The sequence below is a fragment of the Emydura macquarii genome, unplaced genomic scaffold (genome assembly GCF_026122565.2).
Source record: "Emydura macquarii macquarii isolate MOO-44397 ecotype Brisbane River unplaced genomic scaffold, CSIRO-AGI_Emac_v2 contig_705, whole genome shotgun sequence".
In the NCBI taxonomy this organism is placed as follows: Eukaryota; Metazoa; Chordata; order Testudines; family Chelidae; genus Emydura; species Emydura macquarii.
In genome coordinates, this window is record NW_027130842.1 from 12,605,195 (window position 1) to 12,622,529 (window position 17,335).

The window sequence follows — 17,335 nt, forward strand, 5'->3', positions numbered from 1 at the left end:
GAAAATATGAAGTGGATAAGTTATTGTAGCCCCCAGGCAGATGTAACTTTTGACTCTGCAGGTTACGTAAACTTTCATTAAACTAGTTACTCAGGATCTCAATGGAAAATTTCCAGATCAGTGAGATACAGCATTATAAACTGACACATCCTATTACTTTGGGCAAGCACCTTTCCAGTCTGAACTAGCCTTTGACTGGTGCTCTGCTCCCTATATACTTTGCACTTTCAGATGTCAGCAACCAAAGGGATCCTCCAGCTTTATCAGGAGGCTAAGCAAAGCTTTTAGTGTGAAGCAAGTGGCTTTGAAAAAAACAACTTTCTAAATCAAACAAATCAGATTCTAACTCCAATGACTAATGGCTCCACCACAGTTATTTGCTCCATTTGCCATGATACTAAGTTGTGAGGTACCCTCCCACCCCGACTTAGGGACCATCCCACCAAGGGCTGAGCAGAAAGTTTATTACAGTTCTACCCACTGGGCTTTAGTTATTTAATTCCATTACTATTATTAGGATCCAATAATATTTGTACAGCACAGGGTTATGTTATGTACTCAATCAATATATATGCATATATACATACCTACATACATACAAATACATACATTAGACAAAACGGCTAAAACTAAGATTCAGAAGAGAAACTTATGGGTGTAAAGGAATAAAGGCAGGCAGCTTGTGAGTACACATAGAAGTGTCAGATTTCTTTGTGGTCATCGTTTTGTAGCAGTTCAGTTTTTCAGTCAACGTGCTGCAATATAAATTCAAGTTCTTTTCTATGGGTGTGATTCTACAAAATGCATGTTGTGCCTGGCCCATGTGCCATAGGATTCTCATCTTTGACTTTTTGGCAGGACAATTGCTTGCATTATGACATTTACACTAGAAATATCCTGCAATAAAGTTGTATCACCACATTGTAATGCAACATAACACTGTAACAGAACAAGAAAAGTCTTGGAAGACAGGAGAGGTTCCAGAAGACTGGAAAAGGGCAAATATAGTGCCCATCTACAAAAAGGGAAAAAAGGACAACCTGGGAAATTACTGACCAGTCAGCTTAACTTCGGTACCCGGAAAGATAATGGAGCAAATAATTAAGCAATCAATTTGCAAACATCTAGACGATAATAAGGTGATAAGTAACAGTCAGCATGGATTTGTCAAGAACAAATCATATCAAACCAACCTGATGGCTTTCTTTGACAGGGTAACAAAGAATGGATGGGGGGAGGTGGTAGATGTAGTATATCTTGACTTTAGTAAGGGTTTTTGATACTGTCCCGCTTGACCTTCTCTTAAACAAAGTAGGAAAATACAACCTAGATGGAGCTATTATAATGTGGGTGCAAAACCGGTTGGAAAACCATTCCCAGAGAGTAGTTATCAATGGATCACAGTCATGCTGGAAGGACATAACAAAGGGGTACTGCAGGGAAAAATTCTGTGTCCGGTTCTGTTCAATATTTTCATCAATGATTTAGATTTAGCATAGAGAGTACACTTATTTAATTTGCAGATGATACCAAGCTGGGAGGGGTTGCAAGTGCTTTGGAGGATAGGATTAACATTCAGAATGATCTGGACAAACTGGAGAATTGGTCCGAGGTAAATAGGATGAAATTCAATCAGGACAAATGCAAAGTACTCCACTTAGGAAGGAACAATCAGTTGCACACGTACAAAATGGGAAATGACTGCCTAGGAAGGAATACTGCAGAAATGGATCTGGGGGTCATAGTGGACCACAAGTTAAATATGATTCAACAGTGTGATGCTGTTACAAAAAAAGCAAACATCATTCTGGGATGTATTAGCAGGAGTGTTGTAAGAAAGACACAAGTAGTAATTATTCCGCTCTGCTCTGTGCTGATTAGGCCTCAGCTGGAGTATTGTGTCCAGTTCTGGGTGCCACATTTCAGGAAAGATGTGGACAAATTGAAGAAAGCCCAGAGAACAACAACAAAAATGATTAAAAGTCTAGAAAACATGACCTATGAGGCAAGACTGAAAGAACTGGGTTTGTTTAGCCTGGAGAAGAGAAGACAGAGGGGACATGGTAACAGCTTTCAAGTACATAAAAGGTTGTTACAAGGAGGAGGGAGAAAAATTGTTCTTAACTTCTGAGGACAGGACCAGAAGCAATGGGCTTAAACTGCAGCAAAGGAGGTTTAGGTTGGACATTAGGAAAAACTTCTTAACTGTCAGGGTGGTTAATCAGTGGAATAAATTGCCTAAGGAGGTTGTGGAATCTCCATCATTGGAGATTTTTAAGAGCAGGTTAGACAAACATCTGTCAGGGATGATCTAGATATTACTTAGTCCTGCCATGAGTGCAGGGGACTGGACTTCCAGCCCTATGATTCTATGATCAGGTTGTATTGTAATCTCACAACATTATGATTGCACGGACATCTAATAGTTGCATAGACACCTAATATCCTGCAAGCTATTGTATGCTCATCAAAATCACAGTGCTTCCAGAAACATCAGGATAGGTGGCCGTTCTATGACATGGAAGTCCAGGGCAAAAGGCTTCTGTAAACACATCTTGCATAGAATACTACTCTGTGTTACTTATGTGTAAGGTTACTTCAAGACTTCTGTAATGCAGGGGACATTGGCTTTCTTCTTCCCTTCTTATCTTTGTACTTTAAACATAGCTACTATGAACGCCTTTAACCTTCACACACCTGGACTACACTGTGTGTCCTGGTAAACAGTATTTTTTCTCTTCATTTATGCATGCAATTTGTATCTTGACACACCTGATTAAAAATAAAAGGTGTAACCATACAGTGACCCTGCAAGTCTTGTTTAGTGTATCGTGTACCCTGCTGCAAAACTTAACCACACAAAAACGTGAACCCAGAAATGTGGTGTCACCTGTGTCTCTTTAAATGCATTCCTTTGAAACGTTTCAAACACGATAATCCAGAATGAAGTGCCATTTTATTCTATTTCCCCATCATGTGAAATTCATGCTCCCCACCACCACTGCCACCCAACTCCGAATAAGTGGGCTTTGGGCAGGGGATGGAATCCAACACCTCAAACTTGGGGCAGCTTGCAGGTCTGCACCCTTTTACAGCTACTGGATAAAATAAAAGGACTGGAACAGCATCTATTGCCTCTCTATGCTCCTCTGAGGGGATTCCCAGATTCTCTACCCATACGTGTGTGGGTCCAGTAAACCCTGTGCCCACCCCATTCTTAATGCCTCCCTCTGCAATGATGTTTTCAGATCTGTCTGTGGAGACATTATTGGGAGCAACCTTCACGAAAACAGCATAAAGTATTTGTATCAAATAGCTTCTTTTGCATTTTACTAAATAGCTTCTGTGACAATTGTGACAGGAAATGAACTAAGCAGCATAGGAAGAGTTCTTCAGGTATAAACAATATACTGTGAAAGGCAAATTAAACCCTTCCTTCTAAAACTAAAAACAAAATGCCCTCTAGTGTCAAAAACTATACAAGAGAGAGCTACCACCCATGTGGCTATCTACATGGCATACCACAATGTGAAGACCTGGGATTCCAAAAATCAGTGTGGGGGCATGGAGCCTCCACATAGATTGTCCTGCCCTCATACCTTGTCCCGAGATCTATGGGGTTTGAGGTCTGGACTAGCAGCTCATTTCTGAGAATCAAAACTCTGCTCCCCTGACAGAATGACTTAAAGGATCCTTTGCAGAGTTTTCCTCCTCCAAAGTTGCCTTCTGTGGTCTTTACCTCAGGAGGGGTGACCCAGTCCCTTGTTTTTACCCTGTCTGCTCTCAGGCATAATGTTTTTTCATTAATGAGAGCTAAGTGAGGATTTCAGGACTGGGCCTAAGATCACTCAGTGATCATTTCCTGCTACATATGGTACCACATGATGAAAAGAGTTCCCATTGACATATTTTGGAGTTCCACACATGAAATGGCTGCATCAATGGGCCCTGTGTCTTTCAGCCTTTGGTAATTACTTTTTGCTTTAATAGGTAACCATGCACTCAAGACTTTGGGAGACCTATTCAGTAAAGAAAAAAAATACTTGGAACTGTGGTGTTAACAGGAATTTGCTATGTGTGGATACGTATGAGGTATAAATCACACCTGCTAAGCTAGCTTTTGTGGACCTCTAAAAATCTGCTCTGTGACCTGAAGAGAATTTAAGCAGACAGATTTCTCAAACTAATTAACTCAGAGCCTGTGCAGTTGTATCTCAGCTGCATTACCTCATGGCGTGAAATCTGGGCCTGCAGCTCCTGGATGTTACTGGTTGCAACAGGTTTGTCTTGGATCTCACGGTGGGCACCTTCGATCATTTGCTGTAAATGCTTCATCTCTTGTTCATATTGCTCATACTGTACTACTGCTTCCTAGAGAGAGAAGATACTGTAGATTTATACATGAAAATAGAACACTGTTGGTATTCATTTGATTAGTCTACCCCCTTCATAAGGATGTCTATAAGTGCTGTAAATAGCCAGCTATCCGAAAAACAAGACATGAACAGAAAGCATAACTTAGCTGACTAGTATAAAGTCTTCTGCTTACACACTTCGAAGTGGTTATACTCAGAAATGTGCCTGGAAAAATGACATCGGGAAGCTTCACGTTCCTTTTCTCTAAATGCTTTCATAGCAGATTCTCTTATTTTAAAAGTCATGCATTTTTGAAATACTTAAACCACTGCAAATCCATAATTTGGAACCTGAGGGTAAACTTGCTTCCTTCCTGTCTGCATTGGATTTTAGCTGATAGGTTTGCTCCTAATAATACAGATACCTTGTCTTGTGTATGTATTATATCTGAAGATAGCTATTTTGGGTTTGCAGTACTAAGAGTAGTAATAATTTGATTTTAGTTGTAAAGTAAGTAGATAATACTAGTTACATAGAGAGTCAATATGCCAAGTAAGAATGGGCCATATAATCACACTTTAAACATTTCATAGTTAACAGGAGAGGTGGTAGTCTAGGGGTTAAATCAGGACTGCTGGCTTTATTCCCTGCTCTGCCATTGTCTTACGGTGTGATCTGGAGTGTTACTTAACCTCTTTGTGTCCCAGTTCACCCATCAATAAAACGGCTGTGATACTATTTACCTACCTCCCAAGGCTGCTATGAGAATTAATTAAATGTTTGTAATGCCAGCAAAAACCTTTGGCACCACATAACTCAAAATGATGTTTATTATGGATACTGCAACCCTTTGTCAGAAACATTTATAATCCAGGCTAATTTAATTTGAAAACAAACTTCACTCAATAAGACTTACTGAAGAGCCATGTCTATACACATTTTGCAATAATGGTGCATACCTAGAAAAAATATTACCAAATACACTGTAGAGCTTACTGCATAATAAATATTTTTGATGAGATATTTCTATAGACATTAGAATAGATTTTTTTTCCCCTGGAATGTAATTAATATGGAGTGTTACTGAATAATACAATTACAATGTAAATAACTGCTGCAGAGAACTAAGAACTGGAAAAAAATTAGAAGTTGCTTGTCCATCTCCTTTCCAATGATGAATTATTCTGTACAGTATATTTTCCAATCTGTTTTTAAATTATTCAAAAGATGTCATCTTCCACCTTTGTATTAGCATGCAAAAACAACATGCTGAGTTTTTCAAAGATGACTAATGGATTTAGCCAGATGATTCATTGATTTCACTGTGAATAAATCCCCGATTTTGCTTTGAAAAATCTCAGCCACAGCCCTTAAAACGTAAGCCACAATGCCAAAGCGTAATGATGGAATGGAGCTCAGCACTAGCAACAGGCGAAGTAAAGCAGGAGTGTTCTCACTAAGGAATGTTATGAGTTGCAAGGAAGTAAATAATTTAATAGTCTTTAGGCATCTGAGCTATTAAGTGGGCTTTGAATGGGCAATACCCCAAAATAAGTAAAAAATATTATAAAGAAGCCTTTTTAAAAGAGCAAATGTCAGCCACTAGGTCTCAAGAGCTTGCAATTGGTTACCTCACCAACCAGGCCCGTCAACAAAGCAGTGTTGCCAACTCTCACAATTTTGTCACAAGATTTGGGATAAAATTGTGAATTTGTTGTTTTTCTTAAAGCCCCAACTCCTGGAGTGAATAAACTGTATGAGAATCTTGGCTTTCACTAATAAAGTTTCTAGTTCTCTTGTTTGTGGAGAAAAACTTAGAAACATGACCCAAGTGCATGTTAAAGGCTCTGAAACCAGAAAGCAAATAAAAAGAACCCTGAATTAATAATTGGGGTTGGGGGTGGGACAAACTCATGATTTTTAAAATAATCTCATGATGTTTTAGGTCTTGACTCATGATATTTGAATGTTTAGAAGTTAGAGCTGGCAAAACAGTACTGCCCCAACAACATCAGGAAGAGACTGCTACAGATCACTTCAGGTTCTTATCCACCATACGATAAAGAAACTATTAACTTCATTTGAAATGAAAATTCAAATGTATGGGTTAGACAGCCAGATTATGCTGCAGCCATGAATGGAAGATCAAGGAGATGAACAAGAAAATATATTTGAGGGTTTTGGAAATGAAAGCAATAACCTGATCGTTTTGCAATAATGCCTTACAAGAACATGGAATGAAAAGGTGGATAATATTATTTAACAATGATTACATGATAAATGATAATTGAGTATTGAAGTATTTATTTCCTTACTTTGGGAATTAATTCAGACTGAGAAAATTGTCTAATAGTATGCTTAAAATTCCAATAAACATGGAGTTTAAAATAATTAAAATATAAGTGGCGGGCGTGTTATGCTTCCAGGCACACATTGGGTTAAAAAAAAGAATGCATATATTATTCTGTGCCAGTATAAACCCTTCTACTAACACAACCTCTAACACCCACCCCACCTCCACCCGCAGCTCAGTTTGCACTTGCCTGCATTATATTGCACTGCTGGATAGCCATGTGCTGCAGACGGCTGGCTTCCTCCTGAAGTCTGAGGGCAGTGTGACATATCTGCAGGTTGGTGACCACCTCTTCAGGCATCCTTAAGGCACTCTGACAGACTTGCATGGCATGAACCTTTGGCTTCAGAGATTCGATTTCGGACAGCAGATGCTAGAAATAAAATTGGTGTCACAGTAAGTCATTCTCCCATGAATTCCAAAGAGAAGCCACACAGCCAGTTATAAACAAGAGTGAGTTCAGCTAACAAACAAAAGATAAATGAGGTTACCCATAGTTAAATGAAGCACAACCAGGGCATGCTCAGAGTGGCTTTGCTTGTTCCTTTTGTGGTAAATATTATTTTATATTCTTAATTAATCAAAGTGTATTTCAGCTATCGAATAGGAACAAAAACGTTTAATTAAATCACTTAATGAGCCCCTTTGAAACAAAGCAATGTTTATCCCTGTTTATATGTCTATGTTTAGACTGAAAGTAATTCTTTAAACTATTCTGGCAAATACATATAAAAATGCTTAAAAACCAAACAAATGTAATTTTTGAGCAGCAGGCATTTGTTTAGCCTTATTTATATGCACATTTTAAAAGTAAAACCAAACTGGACACTCTGCTGAGATACAGATGCACATTTTCAAATGGGGCACACAAAACCTACTACTTGTGCTCATTATCCTCCTTTGAAAATTTAGACCATGTCTAAAAATGACAACGTTTAAAATTAAACAAGCAACCAAATGGAACAAAATGCAGCTACATAAATACCCTTCCCCTTGAGCCATCTGGTCTCCTTTGTTTATCCAGCCTCTTTCCAGGCATCTATTTGTCCCACAATGCATGTGCCTAACTTTCATTCATATGCATGAGAACTGTGTATCACAGTTGCAGGGGAATAAACTAGGTCCACGTTCTTTTTATTGTCATTGAGGCGTTTACTTAATTCTCAATACAAAAAGATGCATGAGTGAAGACAAGCATACCAACACACGCAGCATGACATTTTAAATTCAATAGGCTGATAGCAGAGGTGGTGGAACTAGGGGTGCTGGAAGTGCTACTGCACCCTCTGGCTTGAAGTGGATTCCCCTACATACCGGGTTTACAGTTTGGGTCAATGACTCTCAGCAACCCCACTATACAAGTTGTTCCAGCACCTCTATTTGATAGTATGGGGTGCAGACACTCCTGCCCTTTCCCCTCTATTGTGCCCCCAGGGTTACTCCAATGGAGCTGTGGTGATGGGCAAGGGGAAGACCCTGGTATCTGGGGCCCCTAAGTTGCTGTGTGTTATTTTTCCTTTTATGAAGGAGGGTGGGTGATCTAAAGGTTGGTGGTGTATGCCTATTTCTTCCCCAAACACCTTTGCTCCGGATCTTCACCCCATATCCTTCGTAACAGACAGCTTCCTTTTGGAACTGACATTCAGGACACTGTGAGCTGCATGCCAAGCCAGTCTTCCTCAAAGAACCCATCCTTTCTACTTCTGGTGTGGGGGCTGGGTTTGGGGGCAGCATAGCCACTCTGCAGCTGTCCATAAGGAGTGAAGAGTTTTCCCATGTGCAGCTCTATCCACCTTCACACAATGGAGCCTGGCAGGGGCAGGATTTGACCTATCAAGAATAATCTGGTAACTGTTTCATGGTTTATTGTCATCACTGTTCCTCTACTTTCCACATGGATGATGGGATGGTTCACAGGGATATATAGTTCACTGAGGTGTGCAAAAATTGGCTGTGAGATCCTTATTAACAAGAGTAATGCATTTAAATCCACATGCAAAGCTCTGAACATTTACCCTTATCTAGGTCTATAGATTTTAATTTTCGCCAAGAACACAAACAAAACTATTGGTGGTTTAACCAAGGAGCACCAGCTGATGTCTAGCTAGTGCTGACAGAATGAGGGCAGTTAGCAGTATAGCTCTGTATCAGTTTGGAGTAGGAAATTGTAATCAAGAACTCAGAGGCACTGTTCTGGTTAAGCCGATCCATGAGGCACAGAACAAAAGGTAACCACAATCAAATCTCTATAATAGGCCAACTGCAGTACAAAAAAGCAGCTATAATTTTATAGAGGAAGAGATACTTAGTAGATAGAGCAATGTACTGGTATTCAGGGACCTGAGTTCTATTCCTGGCTTGGCCCCTGGCCTTCTGGATGGGTGGGCTAGTCAGTCCTCCCCATCTGTGCCTGTTTCCCCATCTGTAAAATGGAGATAATGATGCTGACCTCCTTTGTAAAGCACCTGGAGAGCTACTGATCAAAAAGACTTTATAAAGGCTTTTACTATTATTATTATGGGCTAGATTATTACTTTAGGCACACCTCTGAATTAGGTGGGAGTACGTAAACTGCATCAACTGAGGAATAACCCCATGAAGGATTCTACCTCGGAGACACCCTTCTAGATAACAATTCATCCCCTGCTTTCTCCGTGCCTACGCGTAACTTGGGGTTGGCTTCCAACACCCTGACTCTTGGTAAGTAGTACCTTACTCCGTGGACTGCCCCACTGGTTACTGCTATTCCCTTCGCTTCAATGTTATCTCTGTGGCTTAACCCTTTTACCTGTCGGCGAGAAAGTTGTTCTTTTAGACTCAAACGCCCAAGCTCTGGAGAGATCAGGGTAACTTGGGCTTGTTCCAAAGCAGCCTGTAGTGCTTTCACCTGAGCTTCAAATTTTTTCATATCCTGCAAAAAATAAAATTCAGGGACAAACAAGAAAAAAAGGCATGTCAGAGATGTATACGGCATTATAGTAGCCACTATGTAACCCACACTTAACATCAGGTTTTTTCCCCCCAATATAAACTACAATTTTAAGCTACTGGGAGTGTCAAAAATCTTTAGTCTTATTACAGTTTGGGATAGGTTAGAAAATGAGTGCTCCAAGACACAGATACCACTGACACTATCCTCTCAAACAAATTCAATCCGGACTTGATTGAAGTGATGTCATGACATGTTTTGTGCCTCACATTATATTTAGACGTTCTTTATCATCCTACTGTGCTTAGCTATCACAGAACACCTGCTGCACTGAAATATACGGTTGCAGAGCTCAGATCACATGGTGGGTCAAGGATTGCATTTCAGCTTCAACTAGAAAAAGCCAGGAAATTGAGAGGCATCTGCCATTCCTTTAACTGAATTTACATAAGTTTTCCATATTTATCTATTTGTATCTTTTGGGTATCAGCAGCCAGCATCAGAAGAAACACCATAATTACAATGGAAAACCCTCTCCAGCACCAAGAAAGCTACATTACTATAGAGCAGTTTGTTATTTGACTATCGGCTTTAAAAAAGAAATCTTTGAGACAGTTTCTGGCCTTAAAAGCGATAGTTTAAAAAAAAAAAAATTTCAAATGGGTGTGCTCAAAAACACTGCACATGAGGGATTTGCACACTTAGACAAGGTCATGTACATGCGCTAGGTAGCGTTAACACATGTAAATCCTAGCATGCACAGACTGAGGAGTTTACATATTAAAGTGCACTCACTCTTTTGGGTGCACCCATTTGAAAATGTGGGTCTTACTTTCCACAGTTTTGCAATAGTTCAACTCCCAGTCAAGTCAGCAGAATGACTCCCATGAACTTCAACAAGAGCTGGATGGGACCCCTTAGAAGGAAATTATTGGAAATGGCACAATATTAGTTCCATTTATTTTTCTACAATAAACTCTTTATAAACCACAGATGACCTGTTTTGCTCACATTCCTAAAACATGATGACATGAACTGTTAAAATGTGTTATTCCAGCAGTCAGCTAGCTATGAAGGGCACTTCAAATACCTTGGCTGCATCCTGGAGATTTTGAAGCCGCAGTTTGATAATTTGCTGTAACTCTTCTGTCTGGCGCCCCAGTTCTGACACTTGCTGAGACATTCCTTCAGTACAGTACACGCTTGTAAGATAGTCTATCTTCTCATTCATGGACTCGAGATCGCCATGAATCTCTCCAGACTCCTCAAGCATGGTCTGGATGGAAGAACCATATCACCAGAATTAAATGTCACTTTTTAGGCCCTTATTCAGCAAAACATTTAGGCATGTGTTCAACTTTAAGCACACCTTTATTTAGCACTGCACTTAAAAACCTAATCACATGCTTACTTATTCTTAAGTTCCACGGACTTCAATTAGACTTACACAAATGCTTACTGTTGAGCATGAGCTTAAACACGAGCATAAGAGATATAATTTCAGAAGCTGCACCTCTCCACACATCAGTTTTAAGAATTTCTCCATATATATTAGCTTGTTGTTAGATAAAAATACAATGCACACTAAGCATGGCCCTGATTCAGCCTGGACATCTGCTGGGCCCAGGTGGCAGCAGAAAGATCTCAGATGGAGGAAACAGTGTGGTGGCAGGGACAGTGGGTGTTGGTCTACCCAGGGAAGCAGGCATACTCAGTGTCCAGGTGTGTGTGCTGAATCAGCACATCTTCTGAGTAGCCTGTAACTGCAGGGTGGGAAACTATCAGGGATTGCAGAAACAGCAGTTTCCTCAGGGTGAACTCCCTTGGAACAGAACAGCTTCACTAATGCAGGGAAGTGTAATTTATACCTTTCTGCTCCAGTGATAACTATATACACAGGGCCAGATTCACCAACACACTATTTTCTTTTGGTCTTGGTCAGGTGACAGCACCCGATTCACTGGGTCTGATTCATTTTCTATTATTATAATGGATTGGGATGGTCGGATTCTCATCATCAAGTAACACTCCACTATTTCCCCCCCACACACACACTCTCAACACTGTTCAGGGAACATCAAAATATTTCGATAAGCAGGTACGTGGAATATTCAGGGAGCAACTAGGAAAGTGGCTACATTTCCTTAAAGATGGCTCAGATAAAGAAGAGTTTTGGTTCAGTGGGGGGTTGGGTAAATGGGGTTGCTGCATCATCTTAATGGTTACATTTTTAAAAATTGCACCAAAGTCACGTCCACAACATATGTAGTGGAATGTATATTTGCCTGCAGAATCATTTCATTACACAGATTTACTGTAACTCGTCAATCTGTAAAGAATTTTGGAACACTTTATATGAAAGTTGCCATATGAGACCGAAGTCTCTTATTTTAATTTAGTCTAGAAAAATGCCTTAGTGCATGTGTTACCAAAATATATATAAAATGTTGCTCAGCATACAACAGCAAATAATACATTCTGTTTATGTGCTGTAACATCTACCAACAGGAATCAGTGTGATCTGTTTCATAGGGATACTGCCTGCAGTAAGCCAGTCTGTATGTACTTCACATTATCCACTTAAGTCATCATATCTTTCAAAATCAGTTAATAGGCAAATGTATCAGAGTAAAAGTGAAAATGATGCTGGAATCATATAGGGACCGACTGCACTGAGCAATAAATATATCGTTCTCCCAAGATCAGTTAACTCTGAAAAAAATCACCTCTTCTGGCCATTACACAGTCACAGAAGTCCAACGTTTTTATTTTTTGTATCAAAATGGTGTGACCTTAATTGCTCCTCAATGCAGAGTGCCCACCACACTAACTCATATCAGGACTGGCACACTAACTACTCCTAACACAATGTTGTCATAGTACATCACTAAAAGGTGTCATCCTATGTAAACTAGTGATGCACTGGTCCCCAAAAATCATTGTGTGATGTATGTATGGGTTGTGCACAAAGAAATACATACGAGTTCTGGAAATACATTCTTAAAGTGTGTTTGGGAGACAGTGCATACACCAAGCTTGACAAAGCCTAGACAAAGGAATGTGGATTTATCTGTCTGACCAGCTTGATTACAGGCAGAGGACAACAAAAGTGTATTTACATATAAGGTAAACATAGCCATCAAGCAGTGGAGGAGACTACTTAGTAAGCATGCCAGGGGACATAGTCTACACCCCAGGAAGGCTTCCTGGCTTGAGGCCAAGACAATGGACGTGGGGAAATATAAGAGTAGCAAAAAAGACATTTCAGTTATCCTTCACTTAGGAGACAAAGGATACAGAACTCTCGGAGTCTGTGAAAGTTGGATCCCAAGCCTGGAGGGCTAGAGATGCTGGTAACTGAATGTGAAGTAAGAAAACTGCTTAGGCAGGGACTGTAACTTGCTAAAATTAAGTTTTAGCCACTAGAAAGCTTATATTGTTTGGTTTATAACAATACCGGTCTCTTTTTCACTTGCTTAGCATCACTTAAATCTCTGTTCTTTGTTCGTAAACTTATTCTTAGTTTTACTATAAACCATCTCATTGGAGAGTGAGTCCTCAGCTAAACTAACAGACTGGTGTGTGCTCTCTGTATCTCTGAAGGCAGCAAACAATTTCTGTGAGTGTCCAGTGAGAGGGACTGGACACTGCAGAGAGCTGTCTCTGGGGGAAACTCGGGAACTGGGGTTTAGGGGCAAGGTTTAGGACCAACAGAGTCTCAGACGTTTGCTGGTAAAGCAGACAGACTGGGGTGGCAGGGAGCTGATGCCCACAGTCTAATCTCTCTCTTGCTGAGGCAGAGGGGGTAACGCAGTGGCTTACAGTTCTGGATGTCCTGAACAGAATGTCACAAATGGGTATTAAATTGTCCTTTGAAATTTGTAGCTCATATAATCACCTGATATGCCATAAACTGGTCACGAAGCTGGGAGGCAGAATTCCATGTGATGTTACCATGCACTAGGATCTTAGCTTTCTCGATCCATTTCAGTATGAACTCCAGCATCTCACTGTATTCTTCTAAGTGCGAAGCAGCCTGAAAGTAAAGAGATCCATTTCATAAAACTGAAAATCAATCTTACACAGTAGGACTCTAAACATTTTTGAAAAGGTGGCAAAAATAGATTAACTACATAATGTGGAATATTTTTTACTAAATTCAATAATAATAAGAAAATTAATAATAATGATTGAAAATGTTAAAAATGACCCTCTCCACAAAAAAAAAAAAAGGTAAATGAATATATGTGTGCCTCCAAAGGCAGATGTAACTATTTTTAGTTCTTCCTAAAGAAACTAGGACACATTAGGAGTGTGTGGGTGGGTGTGCATGTCTGAGATTGTTACACATGAACGCCGTCTCCCTTTTTGCTCAGCTCAAGACTACCGCTTAAGTACAGTCATTCTCATCTTTCTGCCTTATCTTAGGCTGTCCCTTATGCGTCTCTTCCCTGCCTGCGATCCCACACATTTCCCCTCTCTATTAAAGCCTGCTTTCTCTGTCCAGCCTATGAATATTACTTTTCCAAAAAAAGAAAAATGGTATACTTCTTTTAAAAATACAAAGCCAAACACTGCACTGATTTCTGATGCACTCACCTTTCAGGTTAGCCAGTGCGTTATGGCTCTGATTCTCGTTACTCACTTACCAGGCACCACTCTGCTGAAGTCAACGGATTCACTTGCTGAGAATGGAAACTGATAGTGTGCATCTGAATTGTATGGTTTGCCTACAGTGTTTAGACTGTAAGCTTCTTGGGATGGGGAGTGGGTTTCTTCTTTGTACTGTGCTGAACTAAAATACTTGATAATAAATAACTTCTTGACCAAGCACTTTTTGCTACAAGTATCACTGATTGAAAATTATTCTGACAGACCTTTCCTACTTTCTTTTGGCAACTTCCTTGCAGAGGCAATGGAAAAGAATACCATGAAATACTGTCTGCTTCAAGTCCTGTAAAATCTTCTCAACGTATTCTGAAAATGGGGCTCATGATATCTCAGGATTAGGGATGGCAGGATCACAAAAAGTCCCTTCCCTCACACTGACCCCCAACTATTCTCAAACAACAACATGCTAAGATGGTACCCCAATCTTGTTCTTTGTTAGTCCCTTTTGCCATAGCTCAACTGCTTGTACTGATCCAAATTTACTAAAGCATATACTCAACTGGACTTTTGCACACTGAAGTCAACAGGACAAAGCACACGATTAAATGCTTTGCTGATTAGGGACAGACTGCTGAATTGGGGACATTTTTAAGAATTTTATTTCTAGACTTTTCTACTGCTTATACAGGCAATGATCACCCCCCCATGGTGCAAGGCATTGCAACTTCCATCTGAATGGATATGAAGGAGGAGCTGCACCAACAAGATTTAATTCCAAAACAGGGTGAGGGTACTGCACTGGGCATCCTACTGTTGGAAGGCAGCTTTAAAACCTGGTTAGGTCTGCTTAGGAACTTTGCTGACAGATGTTTCCTGGCAAATGTAGACTATGAAATTCAAGCTAGGATGGGCCTACTTATACAATTAAGCTACCAAATAGCACTAAGATGCATATAGCAAGAGTATGGTGGTGGCTGGAATTCCAGTTTGAAAAGAAGTGATTGCTTATTATTGCATCACACACGTGCTGTTTTTCTTCTCTAAGCATGTCTGGTATTTCATCAAGATAACTGCTTTTCCTATGATTAATGGCCTCTCTTGACTGACTAGTCTCCCTAATAAAATTATGTTCTGTAATTAATTCATCACCTCATTGGCTCTGTATCTTTGTAGGATACCTTATGATCCTATCTTCCGATGGGTGCCACTTCAAGTATTAATCTATTCTCAACTCAATTCCCAGTTCCCTTTTGTTAGGAAAGAGTAAAACTTTGTGACAAACATGAGCTGGATTATTGCGTAAACAAAATCTAGGTGGCTAACATCTTTTTTAGAAACATGTAGGTCTTTCCCCTGTTGTTTTTGTTTGGGCTTCCTTTGTTCTCCCATGTAATGACCAAAAATGCTTTGAAAACACTGAGTTTACGAGTATAAAAAGGGAAGCCATCCCACTAGCAAGTGTGCTTCAAGACTAAAAAGTCATTGCAGACACAGAACTGTCATCTCACCCAACTTTCTTCTGAGATTACGGATCCAAGCTCTTGGAGAAGCTGTCAAGAAGTAAAACCACTGCCTCTTGCCTGCAGTGGCGAGAAAAATTGCTTTTGCAGCTAATATATTCGGGACTTTTGGTTTGGGGGCTCATTTTCTAAGTGTAGTAATTAAAGCTTTCTGTCATTATCGAATGAGTGTCATGCCAATTCCTGAACACACGAATATCAGACCCCAGTTGGTCAGGTAACACAAAGGTGCTGAATCAGCATCTCTCCAAGTCAGAATAATTCTGCTCTCCTGAGTTGGCCACACTCCAGATGGACTTACATCTGTCTGAGGCCCATCCACAAGAAGTGAATCCAGCCCTGAATATGCACATTTCATGTAAGAGACAATATTTTTTATGCAACTATAAGAAAAATAAAAGTCAATCAGAAATCGCTATTTTCTTGGAGCTTCTAAAAGGAAATATATAAAATGATTTGACACCCTACCTGACTGAGTTTGGATGCTCTGTACTCAGCCTGCCGAATAGTCTGTTGGTGAAGCCCAGTCAGTTTCCCTATCCTGTTAGCCAGCTGTTTAGCCAGCTGGTTGTTCTGCTCTGCAAAATCTTGTACAGATGCATCTAGCTCCACCAGCTTCACATTGCAGCTGTCCAATTCCTCTCCTAGGATCTGGAACAGGGAGAGGACATTACATTTACAAAATCAGTGAGTGAGGAATTGGTTTTTTAACAGCCCTGCTTGTGATTTTGACACTCTTTACAAAGTTTCCCTAGTTTCTTCCATTTCTATTTTGTCTGAACACCAGTAATGTTTGTTTTTTCCATTAGTATCATAAGTGTCTGTCGTACATTAAATAATTTGATCTTGTCACGGAAGCAGTTTGGACAACACTTCAGTAGAAAAAAATATTATCAGTAGAATGTCTGAGGTAGAAATAGATTCACTGTACATAATGGTGGAGTGTGAAAATAAAGACGTTATTGGAGTTTAGGAGGGATCTATTATTCACAACAGGAAAAGCCATGACTGAATTATACAGGTCAACTTAAATAAGTTCCAATAAAACTTTCTAACATACCAAACCGTGAAGTATTTTGTTTAAAAAAAAAAAAAAAAAAAAGATAAATGTTTTAGTGGTTTATGTATCCCGCCACGTGCAGAGGCAAGTGTCCTGGTTATCTATGATTCTTAATGTAAAAAACTGTGATGAAAACTTATTTTCAAAAAGATCTAAAAGAACTCTTCTTTTTCTTTACTGAATATTGCCCATGTTGCACCTCAGAGTAATTTTATTATGGGGGAAATTCTATTTTGGATTATTTCTCTTTTATGGAGAAGAGTGCAGGGAGGAAAGAAAACATTTCTCTGGCAAGGTCATCTTTATTTTTAAGAAAATCTTTTTCAAGCTATTCAGAGGTGTGGAATATCCTGGTAGAGATGGATTAGAGTTCAAACGGCGTGGTAAAGGTCCATGGTAAATTAACAATTAAATGAATATCTGTATCACAAAAGTGACACAGCTAATCTATCTACCTATTGCAACGCACACACCTTTGCACTGTAGGTGGGCACATATCCATCTCT

At 39.8% G+C, this 17,335-nt stretch overlaps 1 protein-coding gene across 1 annotated transcript in view; it reads right to left on the bottom strand.

Moving 5' to 3' along the window:
• SYNE1 (spectrin repeat containing nuclear envelope protein 1) overlaps window positions 1-17,335 on the bottom strand; it is a 458,068-nt gene that overhangs the window by 145,778 nt on the left and 294,955 nt on the right. Inside the window, exons 84-89 of the mRNA XM_067542425.1 lie at window positions 16,238-16,420; window positions 13,537-13,674; window positions 10,729-10,914; window positions 9,498-9,620; window positions 6,900-7,082; window positions 4,228-4,371 (exon numbers count right to left, since the gene is read on the bottom strand). Of these exons, the coding sequence (XP_067398526.1) occupies window positions 4,228-4,371; window positions 6,900-7,082; window positions 9,498-9,620; window positions 10,729-10,914; window positions 13,537-13,674; window positions 16,238-16,420 (957 nt within the window). The remainder of the gene's footprint in view (window positions 1-4,227; window positions 4,372-6,899; window positions 7,083-9,497; window positions 9,621-10,728; window positions 10,915-13,536; window positions 13,675-16,237; window positions 16,421-17,335) is intronic.